The sequence below is a fragment of the Macrosteles quadrilineatus genome, unplaced genomic scaffold, assembly GCF_028750875.1.
Source record: "Macrosteles quadrilineatus isolate MER2022 unplaced genomic scaffold, UCM_ALF_1.0 Scaffold_5__1_contigs__length_97177068, whole genome shotgun sequence".
Classification (NCBI taxonomy): Eukaryota; Metazoa; Arthropoda; class Insecta; order Hemiptera; family Cicadellidae; genus Macrosteles; species Macrosteles quadrilineatus.
In genome coordinates this window covers 63,839,833-63,866,905 of record NW_026542598.1, presented here as the reverse complement: position 1 = coordinate 63,866,905, position 27,073 = coordinate 63,839,833, and the positions used below count along the sequence as shown (strand labels likewise).

The 27,073-nt window shown below is 35.1% G+C and overlaps 1 protein-coding gene across 1 annotated transcript; it reads left to right on the top strand.

Moving 5' to 3' along the window:
* Nucleotides 1–2,200: 2,200 nt before the first annotated feature.
* LOC128994756 (serine/threonine-protein kinase fused-like) lies at nucleotides 2,201–25,126 on the top strand. Its single transcript, XM_054419520.1, has 12 exons — nucleotides 2,201–2,519; nucleotides 4,178–4,291; nucleotides 15,631–15,776; nucleotides 16,396–16,575; nucleotides 17,063–17,304; nucleotides 17,812–17,911; nucleotides 18,493–18,673; nucleotides 20,001–20,258; nucleotides 21,082–21,341; nucleotides 22,207–22,319; nucleotides 22,806–22,981; nucleotides 23,439–25,126. Exons 1-12 carry the CDS (start codon nucleotides 2,409–2,411, stop codon nucleotides 23,520–23,522), a joined length of 1,965 nt encoding a protein of 654 aa, XP_054275495.1. The 5' UTR covers nucleotides 2,201–2,408; the 3' UTR covers nucleotides 23,523–25,126.
* Nucleotides 25,127–27,073: the final 1,947 nt, after the last annotated feature.

The window sequence follows — 27,073 nt, the reverse complement described above, 5'->3', positions numbered from 1 at the left end:
ATACCAATTTTTAGTTCCATGCATTGTAATTTGATTCATCTTCACACAATGAAAATCAAAGTAACACTGACATTAGAATAACTATCACATTATGATTCTCTCGAAGAGAAAGGATTGCTTATCAGTTCCAGGATAGCGCTTATCTGTGATATTCGCAATAGTAGTTGCAGGTGTCACTCGGTTAGATTATTTTTTAGGGGTGATAATTTTGATTACGTTATCAAAATGATTAACAGTTGAATATGTTCAGTTAATTAGAACATCCAAAAAAGACAACGCTTCCAAAAATTGGTTTTAGATAAGCAATGAAATCATATTTATACCTACTTAGTCGTGTGAAAAAGTGCATTTTATAAAAAGTCCATCATGGAAACAAAATAAACTATCCATCAAAATGAAAACCAGAGTCTGCTAAGTAAAATGGTATAAAGTAATTTATAAGCAGTGATTATTTGAATTGGATTAAGCAGATAAAATATGTACGATCAAAGAACTTCTGTTTGGTTATTTAAACTAATCGTTTGTATTGTTTGTATTTGTTTGTGTTCGGTATTAGTATTATAAAATTACATCATTAAACGTAACACGTTACGAGTGACAGTTGCACGGATCGAGACTGGAAGGTCATACGGACTTGAACAAACTGGAGACTGGAGTAGTGGATGGAATAAATGTGTACAACACATTACTAGCATGGCGTATTGGGTATGGCGGGGTCGAGACAATATTTATTTAGTTGTATAGTAGTATACTGTAAGCATTTTTCGTTGAATGAAGGTGCGCGCTGGAAATCAGAAGCATTAAATAAGTTAATCTATTGATTATTGGCTATACGTATATTTATTTAATTTTTTTAGAACTAACAAAATAAATGAGTGAGCCCATCTTACGATTAATATTAAGATATAGGCACTTTTAGTCAGACAAGGGTGCACGCTAGGAATGATTTGGGTTTGAGGTTGGCATAACCACGTTTAAGACCTTATTGCCTTTTTATTTTTTAAGAACTAGTAATAATATTGGGGAACTAACACGACATAACGAAGAACTAAAGATTGGTAAATAGATATAAGCGTTTTTAGTCAGAAAACGGTGCCCGCAGGAAATTTTATAAATTTGAAGTCAGCGTACTCACTTTGTACGCCTCGTAACTTTTTTATTTTTTTGAGAACTAACGTAAATATTACAGAACTATCGAGAACTAACGAAGAACTAACGATTGGTATATAGATATAGGCATTTATAGTAAAAAACTGTTCCCGCTGGAAATTGTACAATTGTGAAGTTAGCGTACCCACTTTGTATGCCTCTTAACTTTTTTATTTTTTGAGAACTAACGTTAATATTGGAGAACTATCGAGAACTAACGAAGAACTAACGATTGGTATATAGATATAGGTATTTATAGTAAAAAAACTGTGCCCGCTGGAAATTCTATAATTGTGAAGTTGGCGTACCCACTTTGTATTCCTCTAAACTTTTTTATTTTTTGAGAACTAACGTAAATATTGGAGAACTATCGAGAACTAACGAAGAACTAACGATTGGTATATAGATATAGTCATTTATAGTAAAAAAACTGTTCCCGCTGGAAATTGTACAATTGTGAAGTTAGCGTACCCACTTTTAATGCTTCGTAACTTTTTTATTTTTTGAGAACTAACGTTAATTTTGGAGAACTATCGAGAACTAACGAAGAACTAACGATTGGTATATAGATATAGGCATTTATAGTAAAAAAACTGTTCCCGCTGGAAATTGTACAATTGTGAAGTTAGCGTACCCACTTTGTATGCCTCATAACTTTTTTATTTTTTGAGAACTAACGAAAAAATTTGGGAACTATCGAGAACTAACGAAGAACTAACGATTGGTATATAGATGTAAACATTTCTCCTCAGAAAACGGCGCGTGCTAGAACCCGGAAGTGTGAAGTTAGCGTACCCACTTATAATCGGCTATAACTTTTTTATTTTTTGAGAACTAACGAAAAAATTTGGGAACTATCGAGAACTAACGATGAACTAACGATTACGATTGGTATGATCAAAAGTGGATACGCTAATATGGGTACGCCAACTTCACGGACCTAAATAGAATAGGAAAGGAATCAAGGGAATCGGGAAGCATTTTTTTCAGTTTTTTTGTTTTGTTTCGAATTATTTGAGTTTTGTTTTGATTGAGTTGAGGTTGAGGTTGTGTTAGTTATTAGTTTTATGTTTTTGAAAGTTCTTTGGTTTGGAATGTGTGTATAATATTTGCATGAATAAAACAAGCTGATAACTTAGCCTACAATGAAACTATTATATTATGAGATCATAAAAGTATCCAAGAAATAATTAACGGTAGCCTACGTTTTGTATAATCTCCCCATAACTCAGACTCACAATAAGTTGTATTCTTAGGCTATGGAAAACTACAAAATATTATGTTTGGTCGGAGAAGGATCCTTTGGTAGAGTGTTTAAAGTAAAGAAAAGAGATACAAAAGAAATAGTGGCATTGAAAATAATAAGAAAAGTAAGTTCGTAGTTAAGTAAGTTATTTGAAGTAAAAATAAATAAATTAGATTTCAAAATTTAAGGTTAGGTTAAACTTGGGGTACAGTTTCTTAACTGGGCTATGCTAATATCGATTGAAACTATCGATTCGATTAGTAAACCTTCATGCGATTTTTTCATCATCAGCAAGTTTGGTTGGTTAGGTTAGGTTATGATAGTTTAATTTGATAATAAATATATTTAAAAATATCGATTATTAATCAATATTTTCAATTCGATAGTTTCAATCGATATTAGCATAGCCCAGTTAAGAAACTGTACCCTAAACTTGATTTGAAACTAGGGTATGTCTACATTGTAGTTCTGTTATTGAATTTCCACCTATTGTGTCAGCTGTAGAAAGCGTTTCGATGACAACAAACTCTTTCCGAAACATAGGCCTAGGCTAATTTATGTTTCCCCAGATTATGAGGGCACAGTTTCTTAACTGGGCTATGCTAATAGGCTTTCGATTGAAACTATCGAATTGAAAATATTGATTAATAATTGATATTTTTAAATATATCTATTATGAAATAAACTATCATAACCTAACCTAACCAACCAAACTTGCTGATGGTGAAAAAATCTCATGTAAGCCTAGGTTTACTAATCGAATCGATAGTTTCAATCGATATTAGCATAGCCCAGTTAAAAAACTGTACCCGATTATGATACAGACAAACAGGGTGCTTTTTTTAATGAGATTCTGTGTGGTGAACAAATGAGATGATAATTGATTGTTGATTATTCATGTTAGCCTAACTTATGTATGGCAGATTAGGTTGCTTCTCATTTTGGTTGCCATGCCTTACCAACACCATCTTGTTCAACACCATGTAGGCCTAGGCCTATTTTCAGAAATATTATTGCTATTTACATTCGGTTGTTTGTGCCAACAGACATGCACCATTTGCAAAGCACGAAATATTTTATGTTTGGCGATCTACTTGTCTTGCAATTTACTGATTTACGAGTTGACGGCTACACACATAGGCCTATGTTGTTTACTGAGCAACTGTTCGTTTCGGGAATAGCAAAAGTATTGTTCACTTTGATGTGTGCAAAAATACCAACAATAAACGGGAAAACACAAGCAAGAGCATTTTATGCATGCCAAATAGACAAACACCTATCCACACTACTCGCGATTTGGCGAGTTGCTGCTCGGTGCTTGGCGAATGACACATGTCTGGAGTGGGCTCAACAAACACCACATTACACTGTGCTGTGATTAACCAACTACAGTAGGCCTATTAAAGTGTGCAGCACTAGCACAGTTGATTCTGCCACGAGCAGTAAGTAGGCCTAGGCCTGTGCTAAGTATTGCCAAAACCAGCAAATTGTAAAACCTTTTGATTGCGAACTTCTTGCCGAGTGTAAAGGGGTCTTGGACTAAAGTTAATGTAAAATATATTTTAGATGGAGTAAACTTAGGGCTGATTTTCCCTTTTCATAGACCCGCTAAAGATTAAAATAAAAATCCTGTCACGTTTTGCATTTAAAAATGTAGTAAGTAGTACAGTATACTGTGTTGAAGAGCTAAAGCAGCTACCGGCGCGCTCAGCAGTAGCTAGTTTATTGTTTTATTTATTTTATAAGCCGTTATTTAACTTATAGTATTTTAACCATTTCCAGTGTGGAAGGACACAAAAAGAACTGACTAGTCTTCGAAGTGAGTGTGAAATCCAACAACATCTCCATCATAGGAACATAATTCAGATGATCAATTCCTTTGAAACTGAGACTGAGGTAAGATAGCCTACTTAATTTCGGGTCATTCCACATCAATTCAACCAACGAAAAATGATTATCTCACCCACCATCTCAGAATTTGATGAAACTTGGCTTGTTTGTTCTAACCATAAAGATAAGTCACCATACCAAATTTTAACTTAATATCTCTTACCGTTTTTTTTTTATAGCCCTTAAAAGTTTTTCATTTCCGCTAGTGCTAACCATCCGATGTCGCGGAATGAAACTCGCTTACTTTTAGAAAATAATTTATAACTTTTATGTTTACTGAACAATCTTCATGAAAATTCATGTACTTATTCTTTAAGACATGAGGATTCCAGAAAAAAATACTAATACCTCTTAGTTTAATGTAATAAGGCTGAAAAAAATTTCTAGTTTGTACCTATGAATTTTTAAAACGCGGAGACATAGTTTAGCGTAAAATGGATTATCTAGGAAAGGGTATGAGATAAACACAAAAACCTTTTTTTACTAATAATCCTTATTAAATTAGCTATCAGATGCTGCAAAAAAATTCATGGGGTTTTAATACCTTCATTGGTTATTATTAAGTTAAATATCAAATTATTAATTTTTTTTTTGTTTCATTTACAGAACTATAAGAATTTTAAGGAATTAAAAAAACTTGCCCTATACACTATTACAAAATGTTTCTAATTTACTAAATCAATTTAGTCATATTTCAACCTCTTAACTGTTTCAAAAACTTCATTTTATATTCAAATAAAAATAAAATAATATATAAAATAATTTTTAGTAATTTAAAATATATGAACTATAAGATACTGCCTTTGAGCTGTCTAAGCAAGTAACAACAGGCTTTCCTAGTCAGCACACTTTGGAGCCTGAGCTTCCTGAGCAAGTGGCAACAGGTTTTTTTCAAGTCTTAACATGCAATTCTATTGTTGTACTGTTATTGGCAGGACTTTGCTCAGTCAGTATCTGGTGCTCCTTGATGCAACATAAAATATTGTAGTGCAAGTGTTAAGTGCAGTATTGTGCAAGATAATTTATATAGTGTGGTTTATCTTACAGTATTATTTTAATATAAGTTATGTATGAAACTAGTGTTTGTTTTTGTATTTAAAAAAAAATTGTATATTATACTAAGATATAAAATGGAAGTTAAATGCAGCATAGGGGATTTAACATTAACTGAATGCCACAAAACAAGTTTCATAAAAAATAAAGGTACCCAAAATGTCAATAATTTATCTGAAGAAGAAATAAATCTAATAAAGCTAAGAACTGGGAAAAAGGATGATGGTGGTACTATTTGTTTTCACCATAAATATTATTTTTTGAATAAATTTGAATTTTTACAAAAGAAATGCTGCGATCCATATAAGAAACATAAGAAACCTATAACAAAAACACTGAGAGTAGTTACTGTACAGCAAAGCAAAGTATTAATTTTAAAGGGGTTCAAAATAAAACCAGGAGAAAAACTATGTGCCTCCTGTCGAAAAACATTGTTTAAAGCTCAAAACACAACAGATGACTGTACTGATAGTGATAGTGAACAGTGTGAAGATTTTGATGTGCATTACCCTGATTTACAAAAAGAAGAGGTAATTTCTTCTTTAAATACATCATTAACAGAAGTAGGTTGCTCACCCTTGAAACTTCATGCTCTAAATGAACACAGTAAGCCAAAATATGCCAAAGAAAAAATTGAAAAATTACAGGAAAGCGTGAAAAGGAAAATTGAGTTGGTTCTTGACGTTGAAGTACCTGAAGATAAAAGAACTTTGGAAAAGACTGTTGAAGAAAAGGCTGCAGATATGGACAAGTTAATCAATAACATAAAGGATGATCTACATTTGACACAGAAGAAGAAAACACAGATTCAGCTACTCACTATACCAGCTTCATTAAATTGGTCAAGGCAACGAATAAAAGACACTTTTCAGGTTTCAGACTATTCTGTGAGACAAGCACAGAAACTGTTTAGAGAAAAAGGCTTGTTAGCAGAACCAGACTCAAAAAGAGGAAAACATCTTAAACCTGAAGTAGTTGAGTTGGTAAAACAATATTACCAAAGTGACGAACAGTCTAGGGTTTTACCTGGAATGAAAGATGTCGTGAGCATAGGAAAAAAACAATATGAAAGAAAGAGGTTAGTTTTAGGGAATCTACATGAAATTTACTCAAATTTTAAAAAAGATCATCCAGAAATTAAAGTGGGTTTTTCAAAGTTCTGTTCACTCCGCCCAAAATGGTGTATCTTGGCTGGTGCCAGCGGCACCCACTCAGTATGTGTATGTACTATACACCAGAATGTGATCTTAATGATCCATGCTGCACACTTCGATGAAAGCTACAAAGATCTAACAAAAATGTTGGTGTGTGTAAACCCAAGTCGTGAGTGTATGTTTGTTGTAAGAAAGACTTAGTAAACCAAAAGTATGGCTTTTATTCATTCAAAATTACAACCATGTTTTAGTTAAGAACAAATACAATATTTACAAACAAATCAAATAATAAATATTATCAGGTGATAATGTTCACATCACCACATTCTCCCCCACTAGTTTTCAAGGTAGGTATAGCATACGTAATCCTTTAGATATGACGGAGGCTTGACATTCCTCTTTGGACGTAGTTCCCCCACAGCCGTCTCTGAAGTTGGGGTCTGAGATACCGTTTGTTGAGTTTCATTTTGAACTTCATTGTGGTCAATGTCTGAATTTATATTTTCAACAATCTCTCTCTCATTAGTGTTGTCTTCATGAGGTAGATCACCAGGAGGTAGGCCAGCGGGTGCAAGATGTCTCAGGGATACTTGTGATTCTGACCCATCTCTTCTTCTGACGAGAGCGTACTGTGGATTTGATTCCAAAAGTTGAACTGGCTCCACAAGGTCATCATATTTATTAGATCTTACAAACTTTCTAAGCAGGACAGGACCAGGAGCGGATAGCCAAGATGGTAAGGAGTCTCCATTGGTAGATCTTCTGCTATGTATAAAGAATCTTTCGTGCGGTGTGCAGTTTGTCGCAGTGCATAAAAGAGATCTGACTGAGTGAAGTGCCTCCTGTAATACTTCTTCCCATGCAGCAACTGGCAGGTTGTGGTTTTTTAAAGCTAGTAGGATGGTTCGCCATATTGTTCCATTGAAGCGTTCAATCTGAGAGTTCCCTCTAGGGTTATAAGGTGTCGTATGACTTGTAGCTACTCCGTACTTGTGAAGAAAGTCCGTCAGCTCTCGCGACATGAAAGATGAACCTCTATCTGAATGTACAAAGGACGGGGCTCCAAACATAAAAAATAGATCTGAAAAACATCTGATAACTGTTGCTGAACTAATGTCCTTACAGGGGTAAGCAAATACAAAACGAGAATACTCGTCCACCATGGTTAAAAGGTAACGGTTTCTGGTTGTTGATGGAAGAGGGCCCTTAAAGTCAATATTTAGACGTTCGAAGGGAGTGGTTGCCTTTATCAATTTGCCTTGGAATTGGTGAAATCTTGGCTTCACTTCTGCACATGTTTGACAAGCTGACGTCATCCTTTTTACATCATCCAGAGTGTAGTTTAGATTTTTAGTTTTAATCCAATGAAACATTCGAGTGACTCCCGGATGGCAGAGAGATTTGTGTAATTCAAACAACTTAGCATTGTCCCAGCGAACCGCACATGCCCGAGAGAGCGTATCTGCTTTTACATTCTCCCTACCAGGTCGGTACACTATTTCATATTGATAAGGTGTTAGCTCTAGTCGCCATCTCATAACTTTATCGTTCTTGATTTTGCTTGTATGCCTCTTGTCAAAGATAAATGATAAAGCTTGCTGATCCGTGTATAATCTGAAGTCTCTTCCGATAAGAAATGATTTCCATTTTCGAAGGGCTTCGACAATGGCAACAGCTTCTTTTTCAACAGCTGAATACAGCTTCTCAGATTTGTTTAGAGTCCGTGAGAAAAAAGCAATTGGCCGATTATCTTGACTCAAAGTTGCTGCCACGGCTATGTCAGATGCGTCAGTCTCCACTACCAGTGGCTCTTGCCCATTCCTAGGAGTAATTACTGAGTTTGCAATGTCAAGTTTGAGGGCTTCAAAATCTGCAACCGCTTCCTGTGACAAAGGAAAAGAATTGACTTGTGTCAGGTTTCTTATTTTATCAGAAAATCGATGTATCCATTTTGAATAGTGAGCGAAAAATCCTAGGACTCGCTTTAGTGAAACTTGGTCTTTGGGCACAGGAAGTGACAGTAGAGATTCTAGCCGATCTGGATCAGGTCGAATAGAGTTATGGGAAACTAAATGTCCCAACAAGGTTATTGAAGACTGGTTGAACTTGCTCTTTTCGTTGTTGATTACAAGTCCATACTTAGTTACAGCATCTAAAAATGTTCTTAGATTCTCATCATGATCCTTTTGATCCTTTCCACATACGGTCAAATCATCCAGATAGGCATACACTCCATTCAGTTTTTCTTTTCTAATGATTTGGTCCATGGTCTTTTGAAAACATGCCACCCCGTTGGTTACGCCAAATGGGATTCTTCTGAATTGAAAAAGACGACCAGCAGCCTCAAAAGCAGTGTACTTCTTCTCTTCGTCAGAAATTGGTATTTGATAGTATGCTTGCTTTAGATCAATGGCACTAAAAACCTTGTTCGTCGCTACAGTGGATACTAGATCATCTATGTTTGGTAAGGGATAGGCGTCTAACAGAGTAAATTTGTTTATCGTTTGCGAATAGTCCACACACAGTCGCTTCTTCCCTTTGTCGTTTGTAACAACCAACACTTGTGCACGCCAAGGTGACGAACTAGGTTCAATGATCTCCTCAGTCTGTAGTCTTTCCATTTCTTGTTTTATAAATTGCATATCTTCATCTGAGTAACGTCGTGATTTTGTGGCTATTGGCTTACAATCTGGAGTTAAATTGCAGAATAGTTTGGGTGGTTCAACTTTGGCACAGGAGCACACCAACAGAGGAGGTTTCTTACCTCCAAACCAAACCTGTATATTTGAGTGGAGTTTCATGATATCATGTCCGATAAGCACGTCAGTACAAAGATCTTCAAGAACAGTCAACTTAAAATTGTTGTAATTGTGATTCAACAGATTTAGGTTGATTTTAACAAACCCGTGGACGTTTGATTTCATATTAGAAGCAGCTAGTGATACTTGTCCACTTTCATTATACATTTTAATTTTGTTTGACTGAACAAACTTCAAGTTTACAAAGCTTGATGTACTCCCGGTGTCTATTAAGCAATTTGCTTTCAGGCCATTCACTTTAGCTTCAACTGTAGAGTCCTTCAATTCAGATGTATTATGTGTAGTTGCTATTAGTGCAGCTGATGTACTAGACGTCTTCTGTTTTACTTTAAAATGTTGAGTTGGATTACTTTTACAGACTCTCGCATAATGCCCTGTCTTGTTACATTTCCCACAAGTTGCTTCTCTGGCTGGACAGCGATCTCTAGAGTGTCTATCATGCCCACAAAAATAACACTTGCCATCAACATTTTTAATAGCGGAAACAGTCGCTTCTTCCTTTTGTTGTAGTGGGAATTCGTACTGACAAGCTTGCTTTGCCAATTCATTCGTTGCACAAGTTTGCATTCCGTACATAGATTTTGGATAGCTCTCGACTTGAGCTTGAGCCATTTCAAGAGCTCTAGACTGTTCCACTGCTTCAGCTAGGTCTAAAGTTTTATTTTCAAATAGTCTCTGTCGTATGTATGACGAGGCTAAGCCATTGATAAAAGCATCACGAATGTAGTGATCCCTGTATTGAATCGCATTAACAGCTTCAAAAACGCAATCTTGGCTCAAAAGTTTCAGTTCCGACACATATTTGTCAATAGTCTCACCTTGTTGCTGTTTTCTAGTCATTACTAAATATCTTGAGAATATTTCATTCTTTTGTTTCATGTAAATTGAGTTAAGAACTCTCAAAGCGTCTTGGTAAGTTTCAGATTCCTTGATAAATCTATAAGTAGTAAAAGATAATCGATTAGTTAGTAGTTTCAGTTTGTCCTTGTCTTCAACGAATTCTGTCATGGTTATAAAGTCTTCGAATGTTTGTAACCAGTGCGTCCATTCCTCTGAGGCAGTTGGAGATTCCGGGTCAATTTGCAATTTGTCTGGTCTAAGGAATTTCTCCATTGTAATGTAGCACTAACTGAGTTTATCAATGAATGAATAAAATTGTTGTAAGAAAGACTTAGTAAACCAAAAGTATGGCTTTTATTCATTCAAAATTACAACCATGTTTTAGTTAAGAACAAATACAATATTTACAAACAAATCAAATAATAAATATTATCAGGTGATAATGTTCACATCACCACAATGTTACGACACTGTAACCTTTGCCCTCCTTTTCAGCCTTATTACATTAAACTAAGAGGTATTAGTATTTTTTTCTGGAATCCTCATGTCTTAAAGAATAAGTACATGAATTTTCATGAAGATTGTTCAGTAAACATAAAAGTTATAAATTATTTTCTAAAAGTAAGCGAGTTTTATTCCGCGACATCCGATGGTTAGCACTAGCGGAAATGAAAAACTTTAAAGGGCTATAAAAAAAAAACGGTAAGAGATATTAAGTTAAAATTTGGTATGGTGACTTATCTTTATGGTTAGAACAAACAAGCCAAGTTTCATCAAATTCTGAGATGGTGGGTGAGATGGCCTGGTTGAACTGATATGGAATTACCCTTTCCTGGTGTAGTTGGTTTCATTTTTTAATTTTATTTCAACTGACGATCCATTTTGTTTGATGTAGGCCTACTACTATTTGTTTACAAACATTATCCGTATCAATATAGGATAATAGTTAAACTAGTGTAGCCTACATGTTGCTTGAATTCGAGCAATTGCAAAGTATTATAGGAGTTATTTCAAAACGAATAACAGTCATATTTACAATGAATTTAAAAGAGTCAACTAAAAGATTACCGGTGTGTAACTCATGGAGATACTCACGATGTATATAACAGTAATCAACATTTCCTGTAAATATTGTATCATATTTCATAGGCCTAACCTGGTATTGCTTTTTAATGTTTTCTACAAACATTTCTTGACTTATAGCCATATAAGGTTGTCCATGTTAATCTTCGTCCCCAAAGCAGAATGGTTCCTACGTGTCTGCAACGGCCTGTGAAAACCTCAAAATGTGTCCGCAAGCGCTAAAACTAAAAAGCTAAATAATGACTTATATACCAGTATATATATATATTCACTCTTTTGGGCTACTAGTAATATAGTTAAATAAAATAAGTAAATTTCAATAACTTGTATAGCCTACTTTTAAAACAAAAAACTAAATAAAAAACTATTAAGGGGTAGGCATAATCAGGTTATTTAAATATTATTATAATTATTTAATATATATTATTATATATTATTTAATATCGGGAAATTCCGAAACAAAATCTCTTTGCGCTCGATAAACGATTAATAATTTCCCGAGTTTTATCCCATACACATTAACAAATTAGACGCATAAATAGTCATAAATCAATTGGAAAGTTAGTTAACTCAGCATTTAGCTTAGTATTTTATTCACACTTACCGCTAACTTTATTAAGAAGTTTCTGAATTTGATCTGAATCAAACGACAAACTTGTTCCACATGACGTAGGCGTTGAATCCAGTGGTAGACCTACAAGCTGTCTTTCATTGCTTTGTGAGGTAGGCCTAGACAAACTTGTTCCACATGACGTATGCGTTGAATCCACTGGTAGACCTTCAATCTGTCTTTCATCGCTTTGTGAGGTAGGCTTACTAGAAGTGCTTGGACTGTTAGTAGACGTCGGTTCATCTTCGCTAAGTTTAATTTTTTTCTCGGTAGATCCATGAAAAAAATTTGATATATTCTTACTAGAGGCACTTGTAAATTTTACAGAGTCACCAGGATGATGTCTCAGAAAATGAGTTTTTAAATTTTTATGAACAATTTGCTCGAAACAAACAGAGCAGATAACACGCTCACGAGAAGGCCGAGAATACATTGTATATTTCACTCATTCGCAAAACCCATTACTCAAATAATGCCAACATTAGTTATACATTTTACAGTAACAAAGGTCACGCACCCACGCACCACAGAGTTAACACAATAGGGCTGGAATGCCTTTTCTCTTCCGAAATCAACAACGTAATGGCGTTTTTCTATTTTGCAACACTATCGCCAGATACGGTACAGTGCGTCTTCATAGCTCAGTCATCCGCGCGCACTTGTAAGGTGGAGGGAGGGTGGTTGATGTCTGTCAGGTGACTGCGCCGGGCCAATGGGAGAGCGGTAGGAGGGCGTGGCCTGCAGACAGATACCGAGCGGAGCGGCAGACGGCATCCGGCTGTCGAGCAGCGCGGTTCTCTCCTCTTCGACGTGATGTGTGTAGTAGCGTGTTCACTCGCGCCCGCTTTTCTTTTACTTTGCGATATTTTTTTTCGTTTAACCGGTAAATTTTGTCCGCGGACAAAGTATTTTTTATCTATTTTTATCGAGATATTAAAAAAAAATAATTTCAAGCTCGTAAATGTGTCCGCAGGCCCGCGTTTCTCGGCGTTTCATGTCCGCGACAATGTCGCTCGTTGTTCTGCTTTGGGGATCTTCGTTATTGATAAACCTAAAGCATTCCGGCCGGTTTTCTCCTTCTCAAAATGCCTCGCTGTACAGGCAACACAGGTCATTGATAGAGGGCCAATTGAGAACGAAAATTTTGTTCTCGTTTTGGGGTAGTGCTAGGGCGTGCCTAAATAGTAACCTAATAGTTGAGATTGTCCAGGGTCAGGTGCTGACTGTAATGACTTAAGCCACTGTTCTGTAGCTGCGGTCATTATCACGATTACACCTCCTGTCTATGTTTCGTTGTCGTCGCGTCGGAGGCATTTAAAAGAAAAAACAACAAATATACAAATTATAGGTACACAAAACGATGAATGCACAAATTTAAGTTACAATCATGCTAACACGGTCCGTCATAGCGACACAAAACAACGATAAATACACAAATTTAAGATACAACCATACTAACACGATCCGTCTAGGGGGTTATGTTTACACAAACTCAAATAGCCTATTAAATAAATGTACTCAATGTGTTTGATTGAATTGAAAATTAAATAACAGCAATTAAATTATACAGCTGATCAAAATGTAAACAATTGTTCTTCATAAGGATAACATAAGAACTTTCTAAGCCACTGGGGCAGAGCCCAAGGGACTTTTTCAAAAATGTAAGGCCAGTTTGCAAATCTACGTGACACGCTCTTTCCAATGAGACGTCATTCGATAAAATCGGTGGGTAAGAAATGGCGGAGGAATTCAACCGACAAACTTTGTGTTCGCGTATTAATTATAGGCCTATACCGTATATGCGATGTGTACAGTAGTTGCAAGATGGCTAATATTAAATAACAACTATAACATTTTGATACTTAGACATAACTCAGGCAACAAAAACAAATAACAAAGATATAATAATTAACAACAATAACTAGCAAAAACAATAGCAATGACGATTGCCCTATGTACTAACCATAAATAGGGAAAACAGTCATGTTTAAAAAATAAATATAGCTTAAATATGTAAATAATACTGTAGAGAATAACAACCTAACAAAATCACAGATTTTGACTAAAGACGAGCAATTATGAAAGACTTTGTTTAATATTTGCAAGGAACATGCAGTGTAAATGTACTGAGTTTTATAAAGTTTCAGTTGGTTACCTAAAGAGGTTCTAGTTAACTAGGGTTCAAGCTTATAAAGTAGGAGAACTAAGTTTTGTCATCTTTACTGACTTTTCAACCATAAGTTACTATTTACCAATTAATTTTTATAAGTACCTTAAGGTAAAATTAAATTGATCAGACTATACATAACTTTTTGTGATAATTGCTACTAGGCTAGTTTGTGACAAGATCGTGACTTTTCATTTGGTGATGGGCACACTGGGGCTTTTTACAACTTTGATCCTCTTAAACTAAGTTAAAATTAGTTATGATTCAAAACCGAATCTCAAATCTATAAGGGCTGGGACTGGGAAAATTTGTGTTTTGAGATTTGATCAGCAACTTTTCAAATTAAAAAATAATAGTGATGAAACAAGTAAATTATGTTTTATTCTGATTTTTTGAAGGTGATCTCATTTTTTGCTAATGTTAAATGCTTTTAAGTTAGGCTAGGATTTTTATTACTGTAATTAATTTTCATATTTTTCATGTTCACTATTTTGATATGTTTTTTACCATATTCCATCTGTGATAATGTTAGAAATTTTGTTTTAAGTTAGGCTAGGATTTTTATTACTGTAATTAATTTTCATATATTTCATGTTCACTATTTTGATATGTTTTTTTTACCATATTCCATCTGTGATAATGTTAGTAATTTTGTCCCTCTATGTTCATTGTACACCTGTGATAACCATTAGCCTTTTTAAGAAAGACCCACTATTATTCATAATTTAAGTTTGTTAAGTTTGCCTATTTTTAAAAAATTATTTTAAACCTGTTAAATGTTCAATAAGGGCAGCCTATATTTTGGAATTTTCATGTCAAATATTAATAATTATAAGTATTGCATCTTATATCTTTTACAATAATAATGACGATGTCAATTACAATAATGTATTGTTTAAAGACTGAATAAATGACTATTCTATTGACTATTCTATTGAACTGTGACAGATTTAATAAGCTATACTGTATGATATCAACGTATGTACACAGTATGGTTTCATATTGCTATTTATTGAACACAAATAAATATTAGCCTAACCACTAAATGTTTGATTTCATCTCATATTCATGGTAGGCTATTATGGTCAAGTGTCTAATACCTTTCAGACTTAATTACTTTATAATTTTTATTACCTATATTTTTTGTTGTAATTTTAACCAGGCAAGTAAAAAAGTCTTGTTTTGAGTTTAAGATTTGAAATTAAGAATTTTATTTTGTATTGTTTCAGTTTTTTTTCCAAATTCCAAATTTATGTTTTTGAGCATCGCTAGTTGAGATCAAGGGGTAGCAGCTAGCTTGCCTTAGATAGGAAGTAATGATAGTGCATAGAACCCTCAGAAAATACACAATATTTCAAGTGATATAGTGAGTGTCGAGTGTAGACCAAGGAAGGGTAGGCAAAGTTTCCTGAGTCCTCTGTAAGCTCTATGGCCAACTCATAGGCTACTTCTTCTTAGGTAAACTTAAACTAGCTGCTAGCCTATATCCCTTTATTCTGCAAATCCAAAGCCTAGCCCAGAGCATTAAAAGAAAACTAAGTTAAAATTAAGTCTTCTTCAGGTGTCAGTTCAAGTGAGTGTTTAATGGTTGTTTATTTTAATGATCCTGTATTTTCCAGATTGTAGTTGTCACTGAATTCTGCAAGCGTGATCTTCATTATATTCTGTCCAAGCAAACGTACCTATCAGAAGAAGTAGCCCTTCCAATAATTTGTGACTTAATCTCAGCCTTATACTATCTTCATTCTAATCGAGTGCTGCACAGGTACTGGCATTTAATTCTTAAAATATGGATACTCAGGCCCAAGGTTTGCATGTGATGCGCTTTATGGCCAGAGGGACAATTGCACCCCTCTCCACCTACCTTGTGGGGGAATTTTTCTCTTCCTTGCACCCCTAACAAACCCAAAACCTCTTGCATATTTTTTACCCAGCCTATTTAATAAAGTGGCCCTGTGGATACTTAAGACATTATACAATGGTTAGATAGGTAGAGCTAATAATAAACTGAACACAGGAAACACTTAGGCCCATTTGCCTTGAAATTCATAACATAAAAAGTAACGAGGTGGAGTTTTTAGAAGTAAATATTGATTGGTCTTCATTGTAACAAATAATAGAAAACCCAACATTTGCATTTGTTGACCATACAATTTACAGTGTTTAGATTTTGATAACGCTATTTATTTTATTCTGCCATTAAGCTCATAGAATTAAACCAAACTGACCAATTTCAGAGTGTACAATTGTTGTCTTCATTGTAGGGGTTTAAAAATCTGCATAATTCTATTCAGCATCTTTACTCTGTTTGCAGAGCTTGGATAAATCATCTAGTTTTCAATGCTAGCTAGGCTCATGTATATTTTTATTTTTATACGTTTCAGAGACCTGAAGCCACAAAATGTTTTGATTACGGAAGAAGGTGTGGCTAAACTTTGTGACTTTGGGTTTGCTCGGAGTATGAGCAGAGGAACACATGTCCTAACATCTATCAAGGGAACACCTCTGTATATGGCACCTGAATTGATCGAGGAGAGTCCTTACGATCACAACGCTGACTTGTGGTAAGTTGATACTCCTGACTTGTAAAGGTTAGTGCACTTCAATGGAACCACCATGTTTTTTAATGTAAATTAATTCAGTTGAGGTAAATTGCAAAATGTCATATCAGCAATTATTATTTAGGACAAAATACTTTATTTTTAGATGTTGCCGCAGTTATATGCGTTTAGGTTTATTTTGTTTGCAACTATCCAAAGACTGCAGCATCGCTTGTCTTTATGTGAAAAAATCCTTTACTTAGGTATTTTACACAATTTTTACTGCTTTAATTATAATAGGTCAGAATTTTTCAATAAATACGATTAAAAATTATTCTGCAGACAGATTGAACATAGTCTGTAGATTTATTCTTTTGTATTGATTTTTGCTAACTAAAATTTCGACTATGGTTGTACTGGTATCTCAATTTATAAATCTTCAAGATCGTGTATTATTTACAATAGACTTACTTGTGTCACATTAGCTTATGTACATGAACATGTGTGTCAGGTCCCTAGGGTGTATTATCTACGAGATGCTAGTGGGCGCTCCACCGTTCACCACCAACTCTATTCTGCAGCTGGTGCGCATGATCCGCTATGAGCCTGTACACTGGCCACTGTACTTGAGCCCTCAGTGCAGAGACCTGCTACAAGGGTTGCTACACAAGGATCCGTCCCACAGACTGTCGTGGCCTAGACTGCTGAAACACCCCTTCCTACAGGGGAAGGTCAGCGACTTATCTGCTTCTGGTGAGTGGTTCAAATCAATAATGTTGTGAATCTAAAAAGTTGATTTAAGGTTATTGTTAACTACCACATTATTTTACTGAAAATATTCTTAGGAAATCTGGTTTAGATGAATGAGAAAGAATAAAATGAAAGAGTCTTAAAGTAAAAGGAATAAGAAACAGAAAAAATTTTACACTATGCATAAAAATTAAAACATTTTACTGTATCTGCCAGCATTTTCAACCAAAGAATATTTGAGTTAGGAAGATAAATGCCCTTAGATAAAATGTTGGTCAGAAAGTGCCTATTTTAGGTTAATATTAAGTGTTCCATGTTCGAGGTTAATATTATAATGTCAAAATCCAGAACTTTGAGGTGTAAGGCTTGCAACCCTAAATGTCAGATGTAAAAAGAATTGCCCATAAGATTGTGCACTTTTCATACAGTTGGTGCACACTTTTCTGTGAATAGCTCATCTTAAGGCAATATATTTTTCCTACAATATCCAATTTGCTTAATTTGCTGTAGGAGTATCTCTGCCTCTTACCAAGGAACTGAGCGCATCCCAGGCTCTAGCTAAGGAATCTCAAAAGCAAGATTTAGTCCACAAGGCTGAAGTAGCTAATCAGTGAGTATTTAATCGATTTGACTGTGGCTAAGTAATGTTCAGTATTGATGTCATTGTTACATGAAAAAAAACGTGTACAGGAAACCAGCCCGCAAAGCATCTTTTATTTCTAAAATTCACTGATCCTTGAGTTTTCCACTGTAAAATATAGCTTGAATCTTCTTTTTGCATTATTAATGTTGTATTCTAATGTACAGCAAACTGACTGATTTGGATTTTTTGAAGAGATAAGGTTCAGCTTGCTCACTCAAGGAAATTAGAGTCCATGGGCTATTAGATACACAATAAAAATATAACATTGATATTTTTTCCCACAAACTACTCACTGAAGAAATCCTACAATCGAGCAATCGAGCTAAATAGCAGTGCTTTACTTTGTTAAGCCTTTTTCACACGGGGCGAGTTTACAAGCTACTCACCAGCGTTAAAGAAGCCGGCGAGTTGGCGAGTGCGACTGTATTCGTTCACACGGAGCTTGTCTATAATATAGTTCTATATTATAGAAATATAGGTTTCTATAATAATATAGTAATATAGGTTAGAATTATAGGTTTTGCCACACGTTATAATTTTAATTTCAGAGGGCTGCCACAAAAGATACAACATATATTGGATAAGGAGAAGAAGTTATTAAGGGGTGATGGTCTGACTGCCATAGATCTGGAGACATTGGAACAGAAGCTGAGTAGACTACAGACTGTGGAGCCACAAGTAACGGAGCCTGAGGTGACGACCGTGTCTGAGGCAACACAGGATGACCCAGTGAGTAAATTGACAATATACCATTCAACTGCAAAAAGCGTTAATGTGCCGTGAACTTTGCGGTTCAAGATTAAATATTACAAGAGGCTAATTCAGTTTCTCTTTTCCCCAAAACTTTCACTACCTACCAACTTTTACTATTAAGAGAAATTGTCGATTGTTGATACTTAGAGATTTGGAATATAATAGCAATTCCAGAAACTACTGCTATCATGACAAAATTGTATCCACTGCATTTGCAGTTTTCAAGGCCACACTAAAAACCAGGCTGTAATGCTCGTCTAGCATGGCGTCACGATAGAAGACGGCAATGACGTATTTTTGCCGTTTGTGATCAGCTGCTATATAACCTTAACTACGTCATTGCCGTCTTCTATCGTAACACCATGATTGACGAGCATTACGGCCTGTTCTTTTTAGTGTGGCCTTGACTCTTCTATGACCACTGTAACTCTGCATGTACACAGCATATGTTTCATTACCCTTATTAACACCTACAAATTATGTGCAAATTACTGCTAAATCACAAATTTTATATCAAGTTTGATTTAACCCTTTGGGGAAGGAGTTAATGCTCTGCCTGCAGCACCCTCTGTCAGCAATTAATTTTACCGAATTTGTAGACTTTTCTTCTAACTGTTAAGGAAAGAAATCCTTAGGTAATAAATTAATACTTCTTTCACCATTGTGTTCACTGTAGAATTGTCTACAAAAAAAGTGGTAATTGGATAGTCAAAGTGTAAAAAATAAAAAACAAAAATAAAATTATAAAGATTATAAAATAAAAATTAAAAAACAATTTTTTTGAAAGTAAACTTGATTTACAAATTCTAAGATTAATCCAGACACCAAATGACACTACTATTACAAAGTTCAATTGATTCCCTACGTAGAAAAATCACAAGTTGTGTACTTTTTTATAAGCAATAACATAGAAAAAAACTGTATGTTTACCTTACCGCAGCTGATTTTTGGTGATATCTGGTTTCCATGGCGACACAACATTGTTATTCGCAAAAATAAAAGAAGTAAATACGCAAAACGAAGCAAGATATTTATAAACATAATAAAAGTAGGAAGAAACAAAAAAGGGGGAATTATAATAATAAAATAACTAATGGCGCCGCGTAGCGGTGACATGAGCGGCACTCGTAAGTCAGCCACTGGGCCTGCATCGGCCATACGAGTAACGCTCGTAAGTCGGCGCCAATGGGTTAAGTTCCTGATTGATGAGTAAACTTATATGACACACTCTATACTCTTGGTGAAACTGGAACAGAACCTTAGGACTATTTTATTTTAATAATAAATGTGTTTGTGTCCACAGCCCAGTGAGACTGACAGTGAGCGGATGGCTACTCCACTAGAGGCGGAGGAATGGTTAGTGTTTCTACAACAGAGCATGATGGAGGTTATGCAAGGAGATGTGGAGAGTATGTCGGAGAAGAGTTTCATCACTATGGTTACCAATGCACTCACCAACCACGGCGCAGCGCCCAAGATCACAGAGTATATCGCTTGCCTGCTAGCGCTGCCGTACGTAGCACCGGGCGTCACAAAGTCTGAACTCCGTACGATTACCAAGGTAAGTGTTAAGTATTCAATGCTTGATTACCGGTGTATTTTCTTGAAACCTTTGAGCCTAGTGATTGTTTATTGAATTAATAATTCTTGGAGGTTATCACTTGTCCCCTCTTATTATTAACAAAAAAATCTGAATAGTTCTTCTTGGTGGATAAGTAATACGAATCAAAATGCATGATTTGGGGAGGAACCCTGAAATAATTCACCCATTCTGTAAAGTTGCACCTAATGTTTATTTTAGATTTGCTGCACCCTCAAAACCCTGTCCCAGACATTACTTTTAAGTCGCACACAACGTCTGAATCAGTTACCGAATGTATAAAATTGTCCTAAACTTGAATTTAAGTAAAACTGTTTAAGTGTTTTTCAATACATTGCTGCTGTGGAAATCAATTACCACTAGGCCTATTGTAATTCTAAAACTCTGTATCTGATAGAATTTTAAGAAAAGTTATCATGCCAGAATCTCAGCAAAGTCGTGATCATCTTCTGCAATGCAGCGACCTCCGTAAACATCGTGATATTTTCCTGCAAATGTGGTTTGAATCTATCACTCAAAAATAAGTAAAAGCTTTTTATAAAAAAAAATCTTTTTATTTAGAAATTACACCTGAAAATAGCGAGTATAAGGTATATATAGGCTAATATTTGATCATCAGTTCTCGTATCCTACCAATAAAATTTTGAATTTAAATCTGTTCTGGAAATTTGAGATTTAGCTTTGACACATCTCTTGTTTTCATTAGTGACCACTCTACGTTTTACTTTGTTTTTAATATGACGTGTCAAAAAAGAATTCTCTTTCCAATCAACTATTGTTGCAGGTGTACATAGAAGTGAAGGTGGTGTCTAGTCTGATGTTTGCACTCAAGCTGTTGACCAATCGTGCCGGCTGTTCTGCCAGTCATGACAGTGTATCGGAGCACAGCAAAGTGACAGTTGATCAGCTGTTAGCTCTAGAGAGAGTGCTGGTGCTAGTCAATCAGCTGGTACACTCAGACCAGGTGTTCCTCAGTCAGTTCTGTGATGTTGTGGCATTGCTACATCTCGCTCCTAGACTGCATTTGCTGTTAAATTTCCACAAGTATGTTTGTTTGTGTTTGTTCCTTCTAAAATAGTTTTAGTTGATTAGATTATTTGATCTAGTTTACTCCGGGCCAGTTGAATTAGAGCAGGACTTACTACTCTTGATTGAACTGTTTTTAGGAAGTAGGCCTATGTTGAATTTTACAGAAGAACGTATAAAACATACAAAACCTACCATCTATCTGGTATTTTAGATACTAAGCAACTAGTGGGGTTTAATTACTATTTTAAGAGGTTAGTGTCTCATTTTAACCTTGCATCTTCTATGTAGAGCTCTGGCTTTTGCCTGAAGCATTGAGTTAGCCTTTACAGTACAAGAATGAACTGTACTGATTGTAAGTTATTAGTAAGAGCACTGGGATACACACCTACAAAATTGCTTCTTTAGACTCTTAAGCCAACGCTCTACCAACAGAGCCACTGACTCACCAAATTCAAATTGTAAACATTTTGGGGTACCTTTTTGTTGTCATGACAAATCAATAGTTACTACTAAAAACTCCACTTCGATTAGATGTGATAATTTTACAAGATGTGGCCCTAGGAAGTAGGAAGGTTTTATGAATATGCTTATGTGTGTAAGCCAGGTTCATAATTATTAACCTTTAGCCTATTTATATACATTTCTGGCAAGCCGGTTCTGTAGTGCCTACATTCACCTGGAACAAAGAAATGTCCACAGACATACTGACACACATAGGTAACAGAAATAAACTTAGGTTTATAATTTTATTGACTTGTTAAAGAACTATTAAGGTAAACTATTAAAGCTTTAACTATTAACTATTGAAGTTTTAAAACATTTAGTATTTAACTGCCCTTATAAAATGTAACAATGCTTGTAAGTTGTGATATATGTCCAGGTCCAAACCACGCCTAGCTTTAGACCTGGTGTCCATATTGACCCATATCCTGAGGCAGATGCCAGAGAATGCAAACCTTGTGGACAATTGCGTCCAACCAGAACTATCAACTGGTGAGTTGGCCAAAATCCATATAATTACAATTGTCACTCAATTTACTGGCTGGGTACATCTAACTTTCTTGATCCTCCCCCAGTGGTACCTTTCTCCTGCAACTCCTTGGTTATTGATCAATTTTTGTTTTTTCATATTTCTTGGTTTTCTCAGTCTCCTGCTTTTAGTAGGGTTCTACACAAATGCCTTATTTATCACTTCCATGTTAAGTTATTTGATATCAATTATGTTTTGAAATCTTGATGAGCCTAGATTAATCCTAGAGTGTGTTCCATCGTTATTGTTTTATTTTGGACTTCTAATAATTCAGATTAAAAAATCCTGGGTAGAGAAATACTAAATGAAAATTTGCTAAAGAAATATCTGATAGTCAAGCCTCACATGTAATCTCACTCCATTTTTAACTCACCTTTCACGGTCATATTCAGTGTTTGGTTTCCAACCAAATGTCATTGTCTCACAAGATTAATTGATTGATACATCAGGTATTGACTGGCACCTAGTGTTGAAGTTCGGCAACAAGACTCTGCAGACTCGCACGTGCCTGCTGCTGCAGTTGATGGCTCGCTACTGTACGCAGACCGTGCAGTCTGCATGGCACATCAAGCTGCACAGGTATATAGATGCACTACGCTTCGACTCTTCTCAGGACCTCAGATGCGTAAGTTTCAGGGTGAAATGGTACAAACATTCCTTAATTTTTTGCTACCAGAATTGATTAAATGAATAAGATAAAATAAGCTACACACTGTTTTTGTTGCCACTTTGCTGAAAATTAATATGAATGTCTAGTTCCAGAGAATCATAACTTCTTTCTCTTATCTCGGTACACCAAAAATATGTGTTGTCAGGAATCACTTTTTTTATAATTTACTGTTCTGTGTGTAGTTTATTTACAAGATATGAAAACAAAATAAACAACCAATTATTTTTATAATCAACATAATTTCAATTGATCAGTAGTCGTGTTGTAACCTTCTGTGCATTTGATGGAGTGTTTTGAATACTTTTTTTAACCATGATAAATTCAGCAATAATTGTCAAGTATTATAGAGTACAATATTTTGGACACACCTTACTGTCGATTGTGTTTTTATTATAGTCTAATTTTGTTTCAGGCAGCTGAAGATGTAATAGAATTAGTTCAAGATCTACCTTTCTTTGACCAGATCAGTTCACAATTGGATGATGAACTCCTTTAAAGTTGATTGTGAACCAGAAAAGTTAAGAGTTTTTAACTTTGGTGAGATTTCTATTCAATTACATCTAAAAAAAAAAGACGTCGGAAGAGTTTGTTTTGTCAAAATTCGCTTATTCTAACGTATCTGGACGGGAAACACTTCATAATTTTCAGAACTCTACTTGCAGTAGTAAAAGTCTGAAAGAACTCTCTAAGATTGATTTAACCTAAATAATTAGAGCACAAGGGTTTATTAGGTTTTTCTGTGAGGAAAGCAGGCTTACCTGAATGAGAAAGAGTCCAGATAGGCTCAGGATACACAACTTACACTATACACAAACCACAAACCATTCGAGTTGAACAAACTCATGCCTTTTTTATATTCTACTAATGTATAGGTAGTGTTAAGTTGTGAGTATTTGGCCAGTTTGGACTTTCCCCCATTTAGGTAAGCCTGCTATCCTTACAAAAACCCTAATAACTAATAAGAGGTTTGGACTAGAATAATCAAGTTAAGGGAAGTCGAGCAGATGTTCATTACAGTACTATACCATTAATGTTACTCTATTAATTTGTTTTATTTCATTGAGGTCAAGTTGCTGCCACTCTTTACCTATTTAGTTTTTTTTTCGATATACCTGAGGGCCTGAGGCTAGACTTATCAACATGTAGGTAGTGTACTTTGTAGAGCGTCCTTTGAGATGTTCGTAAGTTTAAACTTTGTTTGTAAATATACCTGTGTGTAAATTTATTAGAACTGTGATATTAACAAAATTTTATTTATAAAGTAGTTTAAAACATTTTTACCCCTGTACAAATTTTACATGTTGATAGTTACTGTTTGTGTAGAAATGTAATTTTACCTACGACCGTTTTTTAAACTAGCTTTTTCAATTCAGTTCTTAAAATTTAAAACATACAGTTTACAGTATTGTTTTGTTACTGTACAGTACAATTTTTGACCAATGAGGTTCAAGAATTGAGAAAAAGTAGTAAAACTTTAATACTTTGAACGTCAACTTATCAGCTGTTAAGACCAATTTAATTGATTAAACAATTCAATTCAATTATTTAAGATGGGGACGCCACTATGTGTGTATTTTAACCCAAATATGAGTGAAGGATGAGTGGCGCGATCTTGTAGTCTTGTTAGTGACTAAGGCCGACATGTTCCTGAGACACAGCTGTTAATTAATTAGCTAATAGCAACTAAGGGACCTACAGTTTATTGTGGAATCCGAACCACATTTTTTCCTCGAAATTAACGAATTGGTCTAATTACTAGGATAGTACTGCAGATAGTCGTAGTACTCACTAGTGCGACAATCAGCGAGTCGTTGGGACAATAAGTCGTTGCATCACAATGAGTGGTAATGAGAGGTTATAAACGAAAATTTTACCTCTCTAGAAGTTGTGAGTAGAGATTTTTAGTAATTAAGAAACGGTCTTAGGTAAATTAGTGTATGCAACTCGCCTAATTAGCCTTTACATAAGGACTATCCTTATGCAATTTTTGCGTAAACTACTATTTTCTTCGTGTTTTTTTGTTGTTTCTTGAGTTGTATTAAATGTATTACATGTTAATACTTAGATATCATGTTGTAAATATATTTAGTCAAATATACCAAAAATATTTGATAAAGCAAAAAATGTTCTTTATTTTACACTGTAGTTTATGATGCTGTTTTAAGAGGCTAACAGCATTGACTATTGGATACTGAAGTAGACGTCCCATCTATATGGACCAGCTGTAGCCAATTTTTTGTTAAAAAAGAACGTAGTTGTGTTAGCCAGCCATAGAATGCGCTAATGTCTAAAACTCTTATTTCCTACCTCATTTTTTGTTGCTGGCCAAGTTGATGGGTCATAGCAGTTGATATAGCCATTGACTATATAACACTATAGATTGAAAGCCCCATGCATTTGGTTGTGAACAAGCAATCAGCACACTCTGGCGGGAAGGGGCGATCATAGCGCTGACGTCACCGACCAGTAGGTGCTGCCACGATGTGGCGGGCAATGAAAACATATAGTGCTGTCTGCTGTTACGACGCAATGTACAGACAGCCGACAGCTGAGCCATGCTACCCGCGCCCACGTGACTTGCCGGAACTGCACATCCGCACCCCGCTCGCCTCGAATTCGTGTTGTTAGAAGTGAAGCGCGACTGATCATTAATTTAACTGCTTCGCTAAGAATCTGAGATATTAGACAGGGACTCGTATCCTAATATTTATCGTGATATTTTAGTGGTTAGTGAATTTGATTGATAAAAAAGATGTCCTGTAGATATGTGTCAATTTCCTATCTAATCAAATTTAAAACGCCGATGAGAATAACTTAAATACAAATTTGCGTAATCAAACCCGTCATGTTGTAAATGTTTTGTTGTAAGAATTTATAATAAAATATTTAATTGGAATTAAGAAAGTGTGATATTTTATAAATAAATAAATTGATTTATCCACATATCACAATTAAATTTTAATCTATTAAGTATAGTAGAATACATCCACCTAACACTTTGAAACTAGTGAACGAGCTTGAAATAACGACCACACAAAACGCCCAAAGCAAATAAAAACTGCAAAATGTGCTCAGAGAAAAGAGAAAGTGAAATGACAGAACATGGAAGGTGGCAGAGCGTTCGTTCTGCAAAAAAGTGTAATGCAAAATGCCTGAATTATTTTGCAATGCAGATTTGTCACATTATTTTTCAAACCAGATAACGAGAACCCCAGCGTATGTAGGAGTAGGCCTATATTTTCTTTTAACGCATTTAACAAGCATTTATTTGTATACAGCAGAACCAAATCTTTGACCAGGGTGTTTTATATTTTTATACATTGGGTTGTCTGTAGCTGCCGATGTGGGGTCTTCATTTGCTAAATCATAGGGCCATAAACGAGGGATCGTAAACTTTCACCGTACCCCAGCTTACAAAAGCCGAGATATCCCCGCGGTCACGTACCTGTGGGCATTGACTATGCAGCGGGGGTGTTTTTTACAGTCTGGGAGATCCAAACAACAGTTTGGACTCAACAAGTTTTCTTTGTACTGTACATAAGCAAATAAGAAATCATTTTTCTGTTAATTTAATGTATCTTTCGATTATTTGTTTGGAGTAAAGAAATTACTAACCTTCACTAAGCGTTGTTAATTTTAAAGATTTTTACGATGACAATTTTTATAATGAATACATTTTGCACTATTTGCTTTAGAATTATAAGGACCATCACAGAAGAATTTCAATCAATCAGAATTAATTTTTTTTTTAAATCCTTTTCTCGGTTTTGTCATAGTTTTATGGGAAAATAACATAAGTTTCAAGAACTTTTGAACCGTAGTTTTACCGGAATATGGGGCTGCACTAGATGTTGTTAAGAATAAAAAGGATTATTACATACAAGTACTTAATTCAATCAAAACATTGTTTTTTTTAGAAATTAAGATTTGTTTCTTGTATTAAGGGATATTTTGTTGAAATACCATAATTTATAATGGAATTTTAACCGTAATTTTTACAGAAATTGGAGTTATACTATTTTGTTCTGAATTTAAAGGGTTACAACA